The sequence below is a fragment of the Stegostoma tigrinum genome, chromosome 29 (assembly GCF_030684315.1).
Source record: "Stegostoma tigrinum isolate sSteTig4 chromosome 29, sSteTig4.hap1, whole genome shotgun sequence".
NCBI lineage: Eukaryota > Metazoa > Chordata > Chondrichthyes > Orectolobiformes > Stegostomatidae > Stegostoma > Stegostoma tigrinum.
Window position 1 is genome coordinate 35,756,587 of NC_081382.1, and position 17,675 is coordinate 35,774,261.

The 17,675-nt window shown below is 39.9% G+C and overlaps 1 protein-coding gene across 2 annotated transcripts in view; it reads right to left on the reverse strand.

The window, feature by feature from the left end:
• Window positions 1-17,675, reverse strand: part of ass1 (argininosuccinate synthase 1) — a 141,860-nt gene that overhangs the window by 49,401 nt on the left and 74,784 nt on the right. For both annotated transcript variants that reach the window (XM_048559123.2, XM_048559124.2), the window contains exons 10-11: window positions 14,286-14,370; window positions 4,661-4,725 (exon numbers count right to left, since the gene is read on the reverse strand). In XM_048559123.2, the coding sequence (XP_048415080.1) occupies window positions 4,661-4,725; window positions 14,286-14,370 (150 nt within the window). The remainder of the gene's footprint in view (window positions 1-4,660; window positions 4,726-14,285; window positions 14,371-17,675) is intronic.

Genomic DNA, 17,675 nt, shown 5'->3' on the forward strand with positions numbered 1-17,675 from the left:
CCGGTCCAAACACCAGCACTCCTACATCATGGAAATTATGAAATGCAGTACCTACCAGTTCTATCAGGTTTCAAGAGTAGTACATTTCTTCAAGCTAAAAATGATTTTCAGAACAGATTTCTGATTGAATGTTTTCTCATGAGCATTTCATTGTTATTATATGACTCATTGGTTCCATTCATTGTATACTGAGTGAGGGTGCATGGAGGGGGCTGGGAAGCAAGAAAAACAGTGAATCTGGGGGTCATTGATACAGATATGTCAAGTCAGGACATTTCCTGATTCAAACTTCTTGTCTCTTTTACAAAAATATACCCATTATTGCTTGCTTAACCACAAAATTCAATGATTTGTTGGACTAAGTACAGTCTGATGAGATGCACTTTTTTTGGCTTTGAAGTAGTTGGAAAATTCTAATACAGCCAAACAAACAAGTGAAATGCAAACTAAAAAGTTGTATGAGATGATTACATTTTAACCTCACTTTTAAAATTTAAGAATGGTACAGAAGTATCACAGAACTGTCACAGTGCAGGAGGCCATTCAGTCCATCATGGCTACACCAGTCCTCTGAACATTTTGCCATATTGTGTGTCTCCTGCTTTTTACACATATCCTTACACATAAAAGTGATTATTTGAATAGGAACAATGGCTTCATTACCTCAATTGAGCCTGCTTCCATCACACTTCCAGGCAGTTCTGAGGAAGGGTCACTGGACCCAAAACGTAACTGATTTTTTTTATCCACAGTTGCTGCCAAACCTGTTGAGCTTTTCCAGGAACTTCCATTTTTGGTCCTGATTTACAGCATCCACAGTTCTGTTTTTATTTAATATTTAATTCACTGCCACTTCTCTTCTAGGCATGCCAAACCTGAAGTTCCACTCCTCCATCCGACAGGATTTCCATTCCATCTTTGACCAATTATTCCACGTTTGATCAATTATTTGCAAAAACTCATTTCCACAGCTGTATCACATTTTAAAGTTCTGAGGAAGGGACACCAGACCTGAAACGCTAACTCTGATTTTCTTCTTCACAATGTTGCCATACTTGCTGAGCTTTACCATTAACTTCTGTTTTTGTGTTGTTTGCGAGTGCATTTTATATCCTACTTGCCGTATGAAGAAGTCACAACTTACATCTGCTTCTTTTGCAAAACATTTTAGATCTGTGCCCCTTGGTTCTCAATGCTTTTACAAGCACAAACAATTTCTCCCTCTTTTGTTCTGTTCAGGCCTGTCACTATCTTGACAAATCCTAGAAAATATCCTCTTAGCTTTCTACCCTCCAAGGAAAACCAGTCTCAATATTTAAGGTTCTTGAGTAGATTTATACTCGGCTGTGGTTGGTTCACTCACTGAGCTGATTTATTAGCTCGTAGATGTTTCATTATCCTGCTGGGTGACATCATCAGTGCAGCCTCCAAAGAAGCGCTGTTGTAATTTCCCACCTGGTATTTAAACCCTGGGATCCGTTGGAATCTGTTACTTCATTGGGTTTTCTTCACAGTCGTGTATATATAGGGTCTAATTCTACGTTTATTGATGGCCTTCTTGGTGGAGAACCAAGCCTCTAGAAATTCCCGTGCTTGGCTCTGTTTGGCCTGTCCTAGGATCCTGACGTTGTCCTAATCGAACGTGACGTTCTCCTTATCCATGTGAATGGAGATGAGGGAGTACTGGTCATGCCTTTTTGTTGCCAATTGATATTCATGAACACCATGGCCAGAATGTGGAAAGATTGTAAAGAATAAAGGGTAAAAACTCACTTTATTCTATACTGCCTTTTTTTTCTTTGTACCAAAGTGTATCATGTCTCACTTCTCCACATTGAACTTCATCTGTTAACTGCCTGCCCACCCTACCAACCTGTCTATGCAGTTTTGGAATTCTACACAGTCCCTCCCACAGTTTATAATGCTTTCAAGTTTTATGTCATTCATAAATTTGGAAATTGTTCTCAATAAACTAAGATCTACCGGATTTTTTTTAAGATCAGGAAGAGCAAATATACCAATGCTGACCCCAAGGAGTACCATTACAAATCTTGCATCCCGAAAAATACCAATTAACCATAAATCTTTGTTTCCTATTGCTCAGATAACTCAACTAATTTTCCACTATCCCTTTTACTGTTTTGGCTATAACTTCTACCTGGAGGCTATTGTGTGGCACTGTATTCATTGGTTTTTGGAAATCTACGTACACCACATCAACAGCACTGCCCTCATTAATCCTCTCTATTACCTCTTCAAAAGATTCCAGCAAAATAGTCAGACACAACTTTCCCTGAACAAATCCATATTGGCTTTTCATAAGTAACTCTTATTTTCCCATGTAACTATTAATTCTATCTCAAATAATTGATGCTAGCAGTTTCCCACCAAAGTTAAAATAACAGGACTGTAACTGATGGATTTATCTTTACAACCTTACTTTAATAACAGCGTAATGCGTGCAATTCTCCAGGAGCCCCCTGAATCCAGGGAAGATTGAAAAGTTATCAGCCCTTCTGCAATTTCCCCTCTCTCACTTCCTTCAACATTCTTGGATGCAACTCATCTGGTCCTGGCATCTAATGAACTTTAAGTACCAGCGGCTTACCTCTCCTTTTCATCAACTTTAAACACTTCTGACTTCAGTTTCATCCCCTGTCATCATGGCCTAGACATGTAATTAAGTTGCTTAATCTTAGAAATTGAAGGGTTGTCTGTGCCAGTGTTCACAACCAGTCTGAGGGGAATGTTAAGAATCAAATCATTAAACAGCGCAAGGCTCCAAGCAGTATTCTGCTCCTAAAATGGAATGGTCTTCCTTTGAAATCACAAGGATGAATTACACTTCCTGATTATTAACAGTCTAGCTCCTCTTTTGCACACCTTAAAGTCAAATTTGTCATATTTTTGAAGCTTGGCAGGTGATTATCAATCCCCAGTTTTCTTAAATCAGAAAGACCAGTAGGAAATGTTTGTCTTTTTCTCATTCTTGGAGATTGCTTTCCATCGGCAAAAAATGGTAAATGTTTATGGGATGTTATCCAGAGTAGACGCTCCAATCATACATGAGCACTCATATACCTTTGTAGACACTAACAGTCACCTCACTGAAAGGGCATGGCGTAGTTGCTGAGATGGAGTTCCATTTCGTAGTGCATAAAATTTCTGATGAAATCAGATGCCTTACCAGTTTAATTTAAACCAATTAATGACCATTCTCACTAAATATATTTCTGGTCAAGAGCAACTGTCATTTGGATATAGCTGATCCATTTTCTGAGGTTGGATTTTACTTCCCTTAAATCATTACAAAATTCCAATGACGAGTCTGTGGGTATATCCAATGGAGCATCTCATCTCTATGATTCAGAAAAGTCTCATATTCTATCATGTAATAGGTGCAACTGACTTCAGGGTTCCTAAGCCTTTGTTGGGAGGGGGGGGGGGGGGGTATGTGTTGGAGGGTAGTTAATGAGGGAAAAAAAACCCAATCAGTTTGGAATTCTGTTGTTTATTGCAGACCAGTGACCTCTGCTGGTAGTGCATGCGCATGAATCTCAAAAAAAAGGGGAAATAAGTTGACATATGATGGCCCCAGTAGTCAATTAACCTGCAGGTACTAAACATCAAGACTTGAAACTGAAGAACAGATGTATGGTTGCAATACTGAAGAATGATCACCATCTGTTGAATTAAACTGAAATAAGTATTCAACCTTCATAATAGAGTGCAAGTGGAAATTTACAGGGCTATTTTCTTTAAAAATGAAGGTATTTTGTCTACTCTAAGGTCATTGGTTTCCACAAGCCATGCATCATCCTGGCTTTTGGGTAGTCTATCTGCTTGACGGTTTACACCAATGTTGTTGTAAATTTTGTTGGTAGAACACAAATGAGAGGCACAGCTTAGCTTGTTTCTTCAAATAGGAAGTGGGTGGCTGTCAGTTAGCATCATTCTGGATGGTATGCCATAGATAGGTAATTCATTCTCACCATGTTGACAATCATTGTGACCTTCTATTTCAGTATTCTACCTTGCACTACATGAAGTCATTAGTTGTGGAGCTCTTTAAATAATCTTTAATAAATTCTTGTCCTAACTAATTTTAAAGAAAACAGGCAATTTAGACTATACTCTGATTGTTTGAGCAACCTAACTCACAGATCAGTCAATACCAAAAAGGATTGGTGGGGAGAATGTGGAGTTTAAGCAAATTTCAATTGTAAACTAAAGCAGAGAATAGGTGCTTAATCAGGCTTTACCTGTAAAGCATAGTTGGAACAGTACTTCCTTGATAGCAAGATAATTTTTCCAAATTGAATCAATGCAATGCAGAAGTGAAGGAATACAGTCTGATCACAGGCCATTATCATTTGGTGCATTTAAAGCAATCCATTTGAAACATTTTAAGGAAACAGAAAGACAAACTTCAATATTCTGTGGAATTTTCTGTAGATTGCTCATTCATGTTTTCATTTAAATGCATACCTGCAGGTAAATATGGCACCATTTGATTGATAAATCAATCTCTGGATGTTGCAGGCAGACAAAGCCTGTCACAACATCGGAAAACATTGATGTATCAACTTGACTGCTATTTAAAATACAGTACTGAAATGGATTTAAAAATATTAAATAAAGCACATGAGGAGTCCCTTACCACGCGATTTCATGCCAATGAAACGATTCTCCACGATGTCTATCCGTCCAACCCCATGCTTACCTCTGAAAAAGGCAGAAGACGAATGATATAGTTCAATTTCCTTTTCAGGCGGGTGAATCACCCCCATAAAGGTACAACAGGGCATTAAGTAATTGGCTCAAGTGATGTAGACATTAATATGGTTGAGGTTAAAAAGGGCCAGTCAACTGAGAGACAGTGAGATAAACTCACACAATGAACATTCTGCCTCATTAAAGGATGTCAAAATTTTTTAGGATGGCTGCACAATTCCAAGGCACACAGCCTGGCACTTTGTCGGGCTCTGAATGGGAGTGAAGTCAGATTAGAATAAAATGAGACTGATCTTTTCACACACTTTGAAGGGAGACGTCGAACAGTGCACAAAGAGGCAATTCTCCAGGTCGACAGCATGCTGTTGGAGCTGTGCAATATGAGGAGCAGCTGATTAAATCCGGAAGAAGACCTCCAAGGCTGCCACATTCAGGATACACAGACAAAAATCCATGCAAAATTCTCACAGTCCAGTCTGCTATAGGCAGGCACTCAGGACCATCACAGTAGGCCCGCGGGAGAAAAAAAATACAGTAAATCCAATCTCATTTATATATGTCTATTCAGCATCACATAAAAACTCATTGCAATGCAAATCCTGCTTTCATCTTGCAAGCACACAGCACTTAAAGTGGCTTTTGAGGAAGAATAGTGACTGAGGAAGTTGACAATTAAAAGTGACAGTAACCAGGAGACAAGATTTTTTTAAAAAAAATAAACCTTTTTAACATCACAGCTGTATTCATACAAGCCTCATTGTGTGTGTGAAGTCATTTTGCCCAATCTTTTAAACACCAGTTTAAAAGGGGATAAAGCGAAGTTTTATATCATTGTACTATTTTGTCCCAATACAACACATAATTGCTGTGTCACGCATTCTTTAATGAACAAAACAAAACAATGAAGTAATATCTAAACAAAACTCAGTTGATACTTGTTTTATTTAACACTGCATAAACCTTTTCCCAGGCCTTTTATCCTTCAATAGACTGAGCCGACATTAAAATCACATCAGTTTCAAATGGACACCAACTGAATTTTAAATTATATTTTGCTATTCTAAAATATACATATTGGATCTAAAAGGTAAATAAAGTGAAAAAATCATTTCAGGAATACAGAGATCTCATACTAGTGAATATTTCCAGTTGAATTTTCCCAGTCCCTTAACCATGTGAGCAGCAGCATGGCAGTTGGGAAAATAATGTGAGATATGTGAAAAGAGATTTTCAACATCAAGAAAATAGTCAGATCCTGTAATAAGTTTAGAACTGAGAGTTGAGAATCTCACTAGCTGGCAGTGAAAGTCCCATTTGCATGTATTTACATGTCATTACAATTTGATCTTGCCTGATTGATATGCAATTTACTATTCACCCTAACAATGGATAGAAACTAGACAGAGACAATTCCTGACATGAAAGGCAAAGTGGGTACTGGGCAGCTCAAACTCACCATTTGCTTCTCCAAGCCTCTATCAAGGACAGCACTCACTATCATCTCAGTGTATGCTCTATACCCGTGCTCCCACACCCCATCCAAGGTAGCTGGCATCAGACAAGTAAAGCCCTTACCAAATCATCCTGCCACATCTCCAAGACACTTGGAACGCAGATCTCCACTTCTATACTGCACTTTGGACAATACCAGCACTGTGTATTGTAATGTTGCTGTCAGCCCACTTTGCCCACAGTAACAACACCCAGCTCACTGACTAGACCAGTGTACACCTCAGGAGATCACTCACTTGGTCTCTTAGCACTCACTCAATTTGTGTCTACTTGGATGCTCAAAACACCGCTGCCTTCTTTGCCTTGCCTTTTTATACTTTACCACCTCATTCTGAATTTGGGCCACAGTACTTCTACTTTGCCTTGCTGTTTAACACAGTCACAAAGCTCATCGTCGTTGTCAGTGATCAGTCAAGAGGTGGACATGTTGCTGTTGGGCTATGTCAACGTCATACATTCAGCATATGCAAACATACCTCAAAACGCTTTAACCAAATGGCCATGTCTTCAAATCTTAGAAGAGTAGTCCTCAGTTAAATCAAGGAACACTCTCATCAGTCAGGGGGTCCTACCACAGTTAGTCAAGCACAACATCCAATCTTGGTCTAGAGGCTTGGACAGGGTAAGTCATCTGCTTAGAACGATCTGCTTTAAGACTTCACATCACTACAGAAGAAGAAGGAGTGAGCCAGTCGGTCCTGCAGCTCTAATGCAATCAACTGAAGAAGTCAGTCTGGGAGCTGCACAGAGAACAGTCAAAGTCTAGTCTCTCATCATTCAGGGGTGTCTGTTCAAGTCAACTGCTCAATGAAAGTCAAGGAGGGTTATCAAGGGCAACTGCCATGGTAGAAACTGGAAAGATAAGTTAAGGGGATTGGAGGTAATTACTGGGATGCAGAAGGAACAATATTTTTGAAAGGGCAGGATGCAACATACAGGGGTCGAAGATTATAGTGCACTGGAGGATATGGGTTACTGAGGTGGTATTTGTGGTGTTGGATGTCATTGTCTGTCACAACCAGCTTCACAATTAAGCATGATCGTTGGTGTCACTAAGTTGTATAACTGGGGCTCAGGGTGTAATGTTGGGGGATGAAGTTGTAAATGAAAGAATTTGGTGGGAAAATCTGCATGCTCAAGACTGATGGCTCAACATAAAGTGCAAGAAAGCAAGGTACATAGAGGTCAGGATGGGCTCCTTGATTGGGCTGAGCCTGCTACTAACTCTGATATCTGACTGTGTTATCACTGACTCTGATAATAGATCACAGAATCATAGAATCCCTACAGTATGGAAACAGGCCCTTTGGCCCAACAAGTCCACACTGATCCTCAGAGAATCCCACTCAGACCCATCCCCCGATAACCCACCTAATCTACACATCTCTGAACACTACAGGCAACTTAGCCTGCACATCTTTGGACTGTGGGATGAACCACAGCACCTGGAGGAAACCCATGCAGACACAGGAAGAACGAGCGAACGCCACACAGACAGTCGCCCAAGGATGGAATCGAAACCAGGTCCCTGGCACTGTGAGATTGCAGTGCTAACCACTGAGCCACCATGCTGTCCAATTGTGATAATTGTGATCTATATTTTCCTTCCTTATTTATTCATGAGATGAAGGGGTCACTGACTAGGCAGCATTTATTGCCCAGAGGGCAGTTAAGAGTCACCCACATTGCTGTGGATCTGGAGTCACATGTGGGCCAGAACAGGTAAGGATGGTAGTTTCCTTCCCTAAAGGACATGAGTGAACCACTGAGTTTTTCCAACAGTTGACAATGGATTCATGGTCATGATTAGACTTTTAATTCCAGATATTTATTGAATTCAAATTCTACCTTCTGCGGTGGCGGGATTCAAACCTGGGTCCCCAGAACATTATCTCGGTTTCTGGATTAACAGTCCAATGACAATACCATTAAGCCATTCTCTCCCCTCTGGTATGATGTCTTCCAGTCTCATGCAAATCTTAAGTACACTATAGAAATGCTGTATCACACACCTAGTGGGTGGAGTAAAGTTGTTTTATCCCCCTCTGTCTGAGCACCCAGGCTTAAGTTGTGAGCAGTGCAAGTAGCAACTGGGTTCATCCAAGCCTTCCACAATACAGGTTGAAGAAGTCTGTAATCACAGTGCTCTGCACATGAAATACATGCAATATCTACCTGTGCACGATACAAATCCACAAACAATCTTGACCATGTCAGTGGTCATTACAGATTGTTCATAATCATCAAGGACAGTGGCTTCAACAAGATGTTGCTCAGTCTCCAGGGCGCTGGCTATGAGGAAAGGTTAAAAAGTCCAGGATTATTTTCACTGGAAAGATGGTGGCTGAGAGGAGACCTGATTATGGCCTACAAAATTATGAGAGGCATAGGCTAGACGGAGTAGAAGTATCAATTACAAAGGGGCATAGGTTCAAGGTGGAGGGAAAAACTTTACAAAAGATGTGCGAGGAAAGTGTTTTCGTGCAGACAGTGGCAGGAGCTTGGAATGTACTGCCAGAGGAGGTAATGGAGGCAAGCAGGATGGCAACATTTAAGAGGCATCTGGGTGGTTACATGAATAGGGAGGGAATAGACAGGTATGGACTAAATAAGGGCAGAAGGTCTGTTTCTCAGTTTAGTCAGGACCTGATGATTGGCACAGGCTTGGAGGGCTGAAGGCCTGTTCCTATGTCATACTTCTCTTATTCTTTTTGTTCTTTTGCATCTCTGAGAAGTAGCAGTAATCAGAGGTGATCTTAAAATTCTCACCTGTGGGCCACAATTCACAAAGAAAATCCAAGACAAAACAAGAGCACAGGGATGATTTCGCCTCATCTTGAACTGTACGTATTTGCCAACATTCTTATATGCAACAGTCTTTCTTTATGGGGGAGGGGAAGGTATTAGTTATCCTACTAAAATTATACAATTCTTACTGTAATTGCATACATTGGAATAAAGTCCCTATGTCAAAGGTCCATGGAGAGGTATTCCATGACCCTTCTTGTCAACATCTTCCTTGTCACACTGCATGGAGAACTATGCTAAACTGTCATTTTTGTGCAATGCAAATGCTGACTGTTCACATGACTAAGAAAATGGTCCATTTATGATGTTGCCACACAGCTTCGTTGGACTGTGAGCAATGAACCCAGTCACAGCAGGGATTATTGCTGCTTTTGTCAGGGTGATACAAAGATGCAGAGAAATGGAGGAGGAAGCCCAAGACGAGCATCAACCCCTAGTGGATGCCAAACAGCCTCCACATGAGCAAACTGCAGCTGAAGGTTCCCTTCACCATGCAGAGGAGGTAAGGGAGAGCCAAGAGTCTATTGTTCTCAATGCTATTACCTCCTATGAGCAAGGTGCATTGCCGCCACATAGTCAGGCTGTCCCAAGACACCGTCAAAAAACAATGTCAAATTTTGGCGCAGGACTGCAACCCAAAGGGGTGGGTGGTCATCTTATATTTGTGATTTTGAGGAGACAGTTGTGCTAAATTTGTATGCAACTTGCTGCTTCCAATCATTCACTGGAGACCTGTGCTTGTTTTTATTATTTATTCATGGGATGTAAGCATTGCAGCCTGGGCCAGCAATTATTGCCCATCCACAGTTACCCTTGAGATGATGGCGAGCTTTCTGTAGGGCTATTCCCAGTGCCACTAGGGAAGGAATTCCAGGATTTTGACCCAGTGACACTAAAGGAAAGGAGATATTTCCAAATCAGAGTGGAGAATGGCTTGAGGGGGAATTTGCTTCCCTTGTCTTTCTATTTAAAATGATCATGAGTTTGAAGGGTGTTGTCTAAGGAACTACATAAATTTTGTAGACAGCACATAAAATCCGAAAGAACTAGAGATGCTGTAGATCATGTTTTTGTAGATGGTACACACCGTTGCTACTGCACCACTACTGTCAATGGTGGAAGGAGTGATTGGTGTCAAGCTTCTTGAATGTTGTTGGAGTTGCACTCGTCAAGGCAAGTGTAGAATACTCCATTACCCTCTTGACTTGTTCCTTGTAGATGAAGGACAGACTTTGGAAAGTCAGGAGGTGAGTTACTCACTGCAAGATTCTGCTCTTGTAGCCACTGTATTTATATGGTTAGTCCAGTTCAGTTTCTGGTCAATGGTCACCACTAGGGTGTTGACAGTGCGTGATTCAGTGATGATAAAACTCTTGAATATCATGGGGCATTACTTAGATTCCCTCTTGTAGGATATTGTCATTGCTTCGCACTTGATGACTTGATATAATCCAAGTCTTACTACATTTGGACATGGACTGCTTCAGTACTGGAGGAGTTACAAATGGTGTTGACATTGTTTGCTGAAGATTGTGGACTAATTTGACCTAACATTGAATCAGCTGAAGATGTCTGGGTCTACAACAACACCCGCATGCCGAGATGTCCTTGAACTGGGCTGACAAACCTCCAATAACCATAATTATCTTCCTTTGTGGCAGATAAGGCTATAACCAGTGGAGGAATCTTTCCCCAGTTCAGCTCTTCAGTCCATGTTTGATTCCAGACTGTAATGAGTTCAAAATTTGAGTGGAAGGAGCACAAACTGAGCAGGTTATTGTGCTCCTGAGATGCTGCTTGGCCTGCTGTGCTCATCCAGCCTCACATTTTATTATCCAGGTTATTGATAATGCTTGGTGGCACTGTGCAAAACACCTTCCACGCTTTACTGATGATCAAGAGAACTGATGGGTGCCAATTTGCAGGTTGGATTTGTCCTTTACGTGTACATATAATGGGGCAATTTTCCACATACACTACGGTATGGAGCTGGAGGTACACAGCAGGTCAGGTAGCATCAGAGGAGCAGGAAAGTTGATGCTTTGGGTTTACACCCTTCACTGGTGTAAACCCGAAACATTCTCTTTCCTGCTCCTCTGACGCTGCCTGACCTGCTGAGTTCCTTCTGCTCCGCAGTGTATTGACTCTGATTCCAGCATCTACAGTTCTTGCTATTTCCCAATTTTCCACATTGTTGGGTAGCTGTACTGGCACTGCTTAGCTAGGAGTGCAGCAAATTTTGAAGTAGCATATCTAGTACAATTGCTGGAATTTCTTAGCAGAAGAGAAAGTTATCCTTCAATTTAAAAAAATAGCAATTATTTGGTCGAATAGTGGATCAAATGCATTGCTTTAAAATATGCTGGAAAAATATGGATTTTAACCAATCTGATTGAAGCAGAACTGTGCCAATGTATTAAAAGAGAAACTAGTTAAATATTTAAAGTCAGACAGAACAGAAGGCATTGCGACAGGTATATTGTAGGCAGGTAGTTGAATGCTTGTGTGAACCATAAGCAGAAACCTGTTAGGCCAGGTGGTCTTTCCTAATCTAAGGGATAGAAAAACAAGTTAAAAAGGAAGGAAATGTAAAGAAGGAAGAAACAAAAATTTGAGAGCACCAACAAACATTATTTTGGCAAACTCCAACTATTTGGCTACAGAAGCCATTAGAGCTGTTGAGTCGAATCCCAAACTTAAACGCTCCTTTTCAGACAAAGAATCTTTAGCAATCAAGGCCAGCAGCGGTAACAGAGACTGATCACATTTCCAACTTTTATGCTTATGTACTTTAAACACTGTATCTGTGTTTTGGCTTTTTATCCTTAAATAACTTTGAGCAACAGTTCTGTAAAAGCTAACTTTTTATCTCCCTGAAAGCAGAAAGCTGTGCTACAGGTTATTTTTACATTGAAACACTTAAAAACAAAGATCAGGCTAACAATGAGCTATACAAATTTGCAGCTCATGGACCACCCTGAGGATACATCTGGTGTAATAGCTGTGACACAGCAAGACAAAACCTAGGTATAACTGCCAGTATGACATTCACTTCCACTGTTCCCCCAATTGTAGTTGGTGGTTTTCTAGCCTGTCTGACCCCTAAGACCCATAAATTTGGAAAATTAAGAAAATATGAACTATTGTTCAAAATCCAGACCACTTGTCTAACTTGGGATTGTCTAACCTGTCAACAGTTGGATGCAATTCCTCAGATCTAATCTTGCTATATGAATCTGCAACAAACAGTGCTGAATTACATAAGAGTTAGGGAGAAAACAATTGAGTTGGAAGTCTTTTAACTACATGTATTCTGCAATATTACAAGGAATTTTTGATTGAATTAATACAAAAATGCACTGAGTAGAATTTGCAAATGCAGTTTATTAAATTGTGAATGATTGAGTGAAGCCATCTTTACCATGTCACTGGAGTGCCAGCTAGTAGGTGCACTGTTGAGAAACTCCATCTTCTAGAAAATCTGAGAAATTGCAACGATCTCACACAACCAATGACATTTTCCAACAACTGCAATATCCCACGGCAGTTGTGATAGGTGGTCAATAAACCGGTCCCCACATCCAAGTGCCTATGATGCAATTTCAGTTAAAATTTGTCCACTTGTCCCTTGCTGGGTATATATTTGGCACCTGGCACTCCAGAGGCCATTTTTAAAAAAATGTAATTAACAGACAACTAAGTTTGTTACAAAACCAATGGCGTGAATATTAAACTGACCACACAATATCATATGGTTGGCTTGGGCAGATGAGCTGGATTTGGATAGCCATTTTTAAAACTCAACTGGTTAAAAAGACAAGAAGAAAGTTGGGGTCATATGTCCCTTGGTCAGGGGATCATCCTACCAGCCACTTCTGCCCATCTGTTATGTTCCATATCTTAGAGGGAAAAATCAGTTTATAAAAAAAGTAATATTCTGGTCATTCTGGAGGTCCATTTTGAAGTATACAAGATTGGTTGAACCAATATGTTTCATTTGCAAGTTTTACTGCATTCTTCTTTTGGGTTAGTTCCCAAAGCCAGACCCACCCTCAATCCTGCTGTTCCCAATCCCTCCCTTTGTTATAGCTCAGACTCATTTCTCTCCTGGATTCAAGTTAACTGTATCCTAGGGCCTAAATAGAGTCCTTGTAGCACCCACAACTGAGTTCTGTCCCCATTGATTAGTTGGTAGTGGGACTTCTCTCAGTGACGGGTAGAATTCAGACCCTCAGTTCCTTGAGGCTACCTGAATTATGTTAGGCTACTCCATGGCCATTTGGTAATGTCGGTAAGTTCATGACTGAAGTTTTTTTTTCCTGGGGAAAGGGGGATAACTAGTATGGAAACCAGACCCCAAAGGGAAAATTCGGTGCACAATTTTTGGCATATGGTATGAAGTACACTGGGTCAAAAAATAATAAATTTAACTTTTGAATCAGTGATAGTGGTTGCATAGCTGGTTAGATGATTTGACCTCTGCAATCAATTCTGAACTGGAAACCCTATAGTGTTAGGAGCTTTTTTTTTTTTACACAGGATATTTAAAACTACCCTAACATTTATGAATCAAACTAAAATCTTTTGTTTCTAACCCTGTTGTGGCTTATAAATTCAACAGTAAAATGTTTAACCTCTGCAATCTTCCCATCACTCCACACCACTCAAGTCTACCATTAACTATTTCTGGGTTCTAATTCTCAGCTGACAGTTACCCTTATTAAAAATTTAATGCTCTGGTGTACTGAGTTCTCAGCCTTCATTCTTCTCTCTGCAAGTTGACCTACGGCTCAGAGTAAGCCAGTGACCTGTTCCCACATACAGCTTTGTCTAGATTTTCCTCACTGTTATGAGGATTGCACCAGCAAATTGCTTACATTATCTATTTTGCCTCTATACCTTTCATTCATATCATAGGGGCCTTTGTCAGGTATCATACTTACTGTAAAAATTATTGATTTTTATTGATTTCAAATATATGACTTAAAATATAATGCACAGAAACTTGAAAACAGTGTTTCAAATCTTAATTTTTGGAACTTATTCTCAACCTAGTTTACCACCTTTGAGAGTGAACTTACAATTCACTGGAGCACAATAACAATGATATTTCACATGAAATCCAAAAAAAATTAAATAAAGTCAATCAATTATTTTATTCCCAAAGACGAGGAGTCAGTTTTCTGAGAACAGTAAATTGTTGAGGGAAATAAATTTTACAATACTCTTACCCAATTTCATTGAGGTACATGAACAGTTCAAGGGGCGAGGTGTGAATAGTCTTGTCACCCAGGTTGGTGACCTTGACAGGGACACCTGCAGCAAAGCAAAAAAAAAAGGAAAGCATTTCAAGGCAAAGCATTTCTAACTTCATGGCTGTTGCATTAAATGGGGCTGACATATATGAACTATGAATACACCCTAGTAACTAAGAGCACTGTGGGCCTTGGCTAAGGAAGCTGCTCGAGAGACATAAAAACTCCTTTCTTTTGGGCCGTGAAATCATGACCAAGCCCTTTACTAATTAAATTTCACACTTCAGTATTGTGTATGCCACAGCACCTTCTGTCCCACCAGTACCTCATGCAGGCTGGACAAATGAGCGAATAGAATGGGCTTTTTCAGGCTGATAAATGGAGGGGAGCGCACATTGCACGGTCGGCATGCACACATGCTCCACATTATCCTGCCCTACAAAGGTGAATGTCTGTAGTAGTCCATCAAGAGGAATAACCCCATGAATTAATCATTGCCCAAAACAGGCAAAAAAGGAGATGTCATTGGCCTTCTTATTAGCTGCACGAAATGAGCAATAAATGAAACAGGAAGCAGTTGGGGGTGTGGAAGGAGGAGAAGCAGAAAGCCAGTCTCTAATCTCCTTCACATCCATCTGTCTACCTTATTAGCATATAGCACAGCAATCAGTTGCCAATCAGAGTAAAATAGCCTTTTTAGCCTTTTCTCTATTAAATGTAAGCTCCACATTAATGATTACTAAACCCCGACAAATTTTTGCGCCTGTTGTATTGTCCTCCGCTCAGCCTCGCGAGCACCAACATAGTCATTCTGTTGTCCAAAAAGCTACTTAAGTCTGAAAATAGTTAATAATTAGATTAAAACTTCAAATAAATTAACTCTAAGATGAATAGTTATAGCAGGGGGGCTTAGTCCACTACAGCCATTAAAATGTATTAGATTTTGGGGCATCTATTCCCAGACACAAAGGGCCGTTAACACAATAGTGCTGTAGAAAAGCAATCCATTGCTTTTTTGAAATAAAAACACAATAAAATGCAGTGTTAAAAGAAAAAGCTCAGTAATGAAACCCTTAAGATGTATATCTATTTCTGTTTCACATCATTAATCATAAAGATATACATAATGACAATACTATCATTTATATTGGATACGTTGTGTCAACATTATTTTCACCAAATACAAAGCAGATATTGTAACTCAAGAAAATCTGTGCGACAGCATTTGGGCCTGGGTTATCCGGTCATGTAAAAAACTTTAAGGCTGTGGTTCCTGAACCCATGTAAGGGCATCAAGGCAGGAATCCAGAATAACAACAAGGAGCTCAATAAGTGTTAGAACTCAGATCCTCAAGAATGTTTGAAAACATGAGAATAATAATGGGGGCAGAAAGTGCAAGGGCCAGGACTTAGGACAAAACGGTGAGGAACTGAAATGTTGCAGTTGGAATCCTCAAGCTTACCTCAAGAAAATAGTTCGGTATACACCAAACTATGTGAAGTAATGGAAAGACATCCAAAGCTAAAGTGCCCTGGTCTTACGAAGTTGTAGTCTGTTTTTCTTTAGTGCTGCAGAGCCTGCAATTGGCTTTGCAGATTTAATAATCTACATACCATTGTCATTGGATAGTGAGTCTGTCCTCCATCCAGTTGGTTGCCAATTTAGAGAAATTCGCTTATGATTCACCAAACAGTATGGGTTTCTTACTTCCTTTTGACCCATAACAATAGGGTCCTGAAATCCACAGGGAAAATATTGCATGAGGTGTATATGCACTTTTAAAAGTGCTGGATTTTAAAAAACCTGCGTGGATATGTAAATAGCCAAGTGACAGGAAGCAAGAGAGTATTTGTGGAGAGACAGAAACTGCAGATGCTGCAGAATCTGAGCTAACAAGGTATACAGCTGGATGAACACAGCAGGCCAAGCAGCATCAGAGGAGCAGGAAAGCTGACGTTTTGGACCTAGACCCTTCTTCAGAAAAAAGTTAGTTGTCTGTGTTTTAAATTCCACATTCTCATCTACCAATAACCCTTGATGACCCTGCCGAACAACCATCTCTGTCTTTGAATTATTCAATCACTTCACCTTCACCACCTTGTGAGGCAGAGTGTCCTAAGGTCATTTGACACTCAAAAACAACTTTTCCTCATGTCTTTCCTAAAAGGATGACACCTAATTTTAAAACAGTACCCACTACTTCAGGATTGACCCACAAGGAGAAACATTCTTTGAATATCCAACTTGTCGAAACCATTTAGGATATTACCCACATCAATTAAGTCAGTTCTCACTCTTAAACTGCAGAGAAACCAGCCTATCCAACCTATTCTCATAAGATAATTTGCATTTCCAGGTGTCAATCATAAACTTCCAAACTGCCTCCAATGCATTCAAAGAGAATAAAGCTGCACACAAAATTTAAACTGTGGTTTCACCAATGCCCTTCACAACTGACACATAACATCCAGAATTTTATATAATTAAACCAAGAACCTCAGATGCTGGAAATTTGAAAAATGAAACACAGAGTGCTGGAGAAACTCAGCAAGTCTGTGGAGAGAAAGCAGAGTTAACATTTTGGGTCCAGTAAGCCTTCTTCAGAACTTAATTTTATGTTCAATTCCACTCATAATGAAGAATAACGTCCCATTAGTCCTCTTGATTACGTGCTGATTCTGAAAATTAGCTTTTGTGACTCATGTACCAGAGCATCCAAATCCCTTTGCAGTTCAGAATTCTGCAGGTGGTCTCCACTTAAAAAATATTCTGCCTTTTTTTAAATTCTTCCGGCCAAAGTGAACAATTTCAAATTTTCACATAGTACCTGATCCGCCACATTTTTGCTTACACAATCAATCTAACTATAACCATTTTCTACTTCCTTGTCTTCTTCACAATATACTTTCCTAACCATTTTGGCACTGTTTGCAAATTTAGCTACTATGTCTTTAATCCCCTCATCCAAATCATTGATGTAAATTGTAAATGCTGAAACCCGAACACTGTCCCTTGTGGGAATCCACTCGTCGCATTTCATGGATCTCAAGGTTCACATATGCAAATCTTAAAAGATGGCAGCACAAATTGAAACATTTGGTGAAAAGGCACATAAAAATCATTATCTTTATAAATAGAGGTATACACACACTACAAAAGCAAGGAAGTTATTCCAAAAACTTTCATAAATCACAGATTAGACCTCAGTTGGCGTACTTTATGCAATTCTGGAAATTTTACTATACAAATGCAAATTGCAGTTGTTGCTATTAACTTCAAAGGATAGAAAATCATAGTCAATACATGCCAAATTTCAAAGTGGCACACCCACCAGGCAAATATTCACAAAAATAATGCTGTTTCAT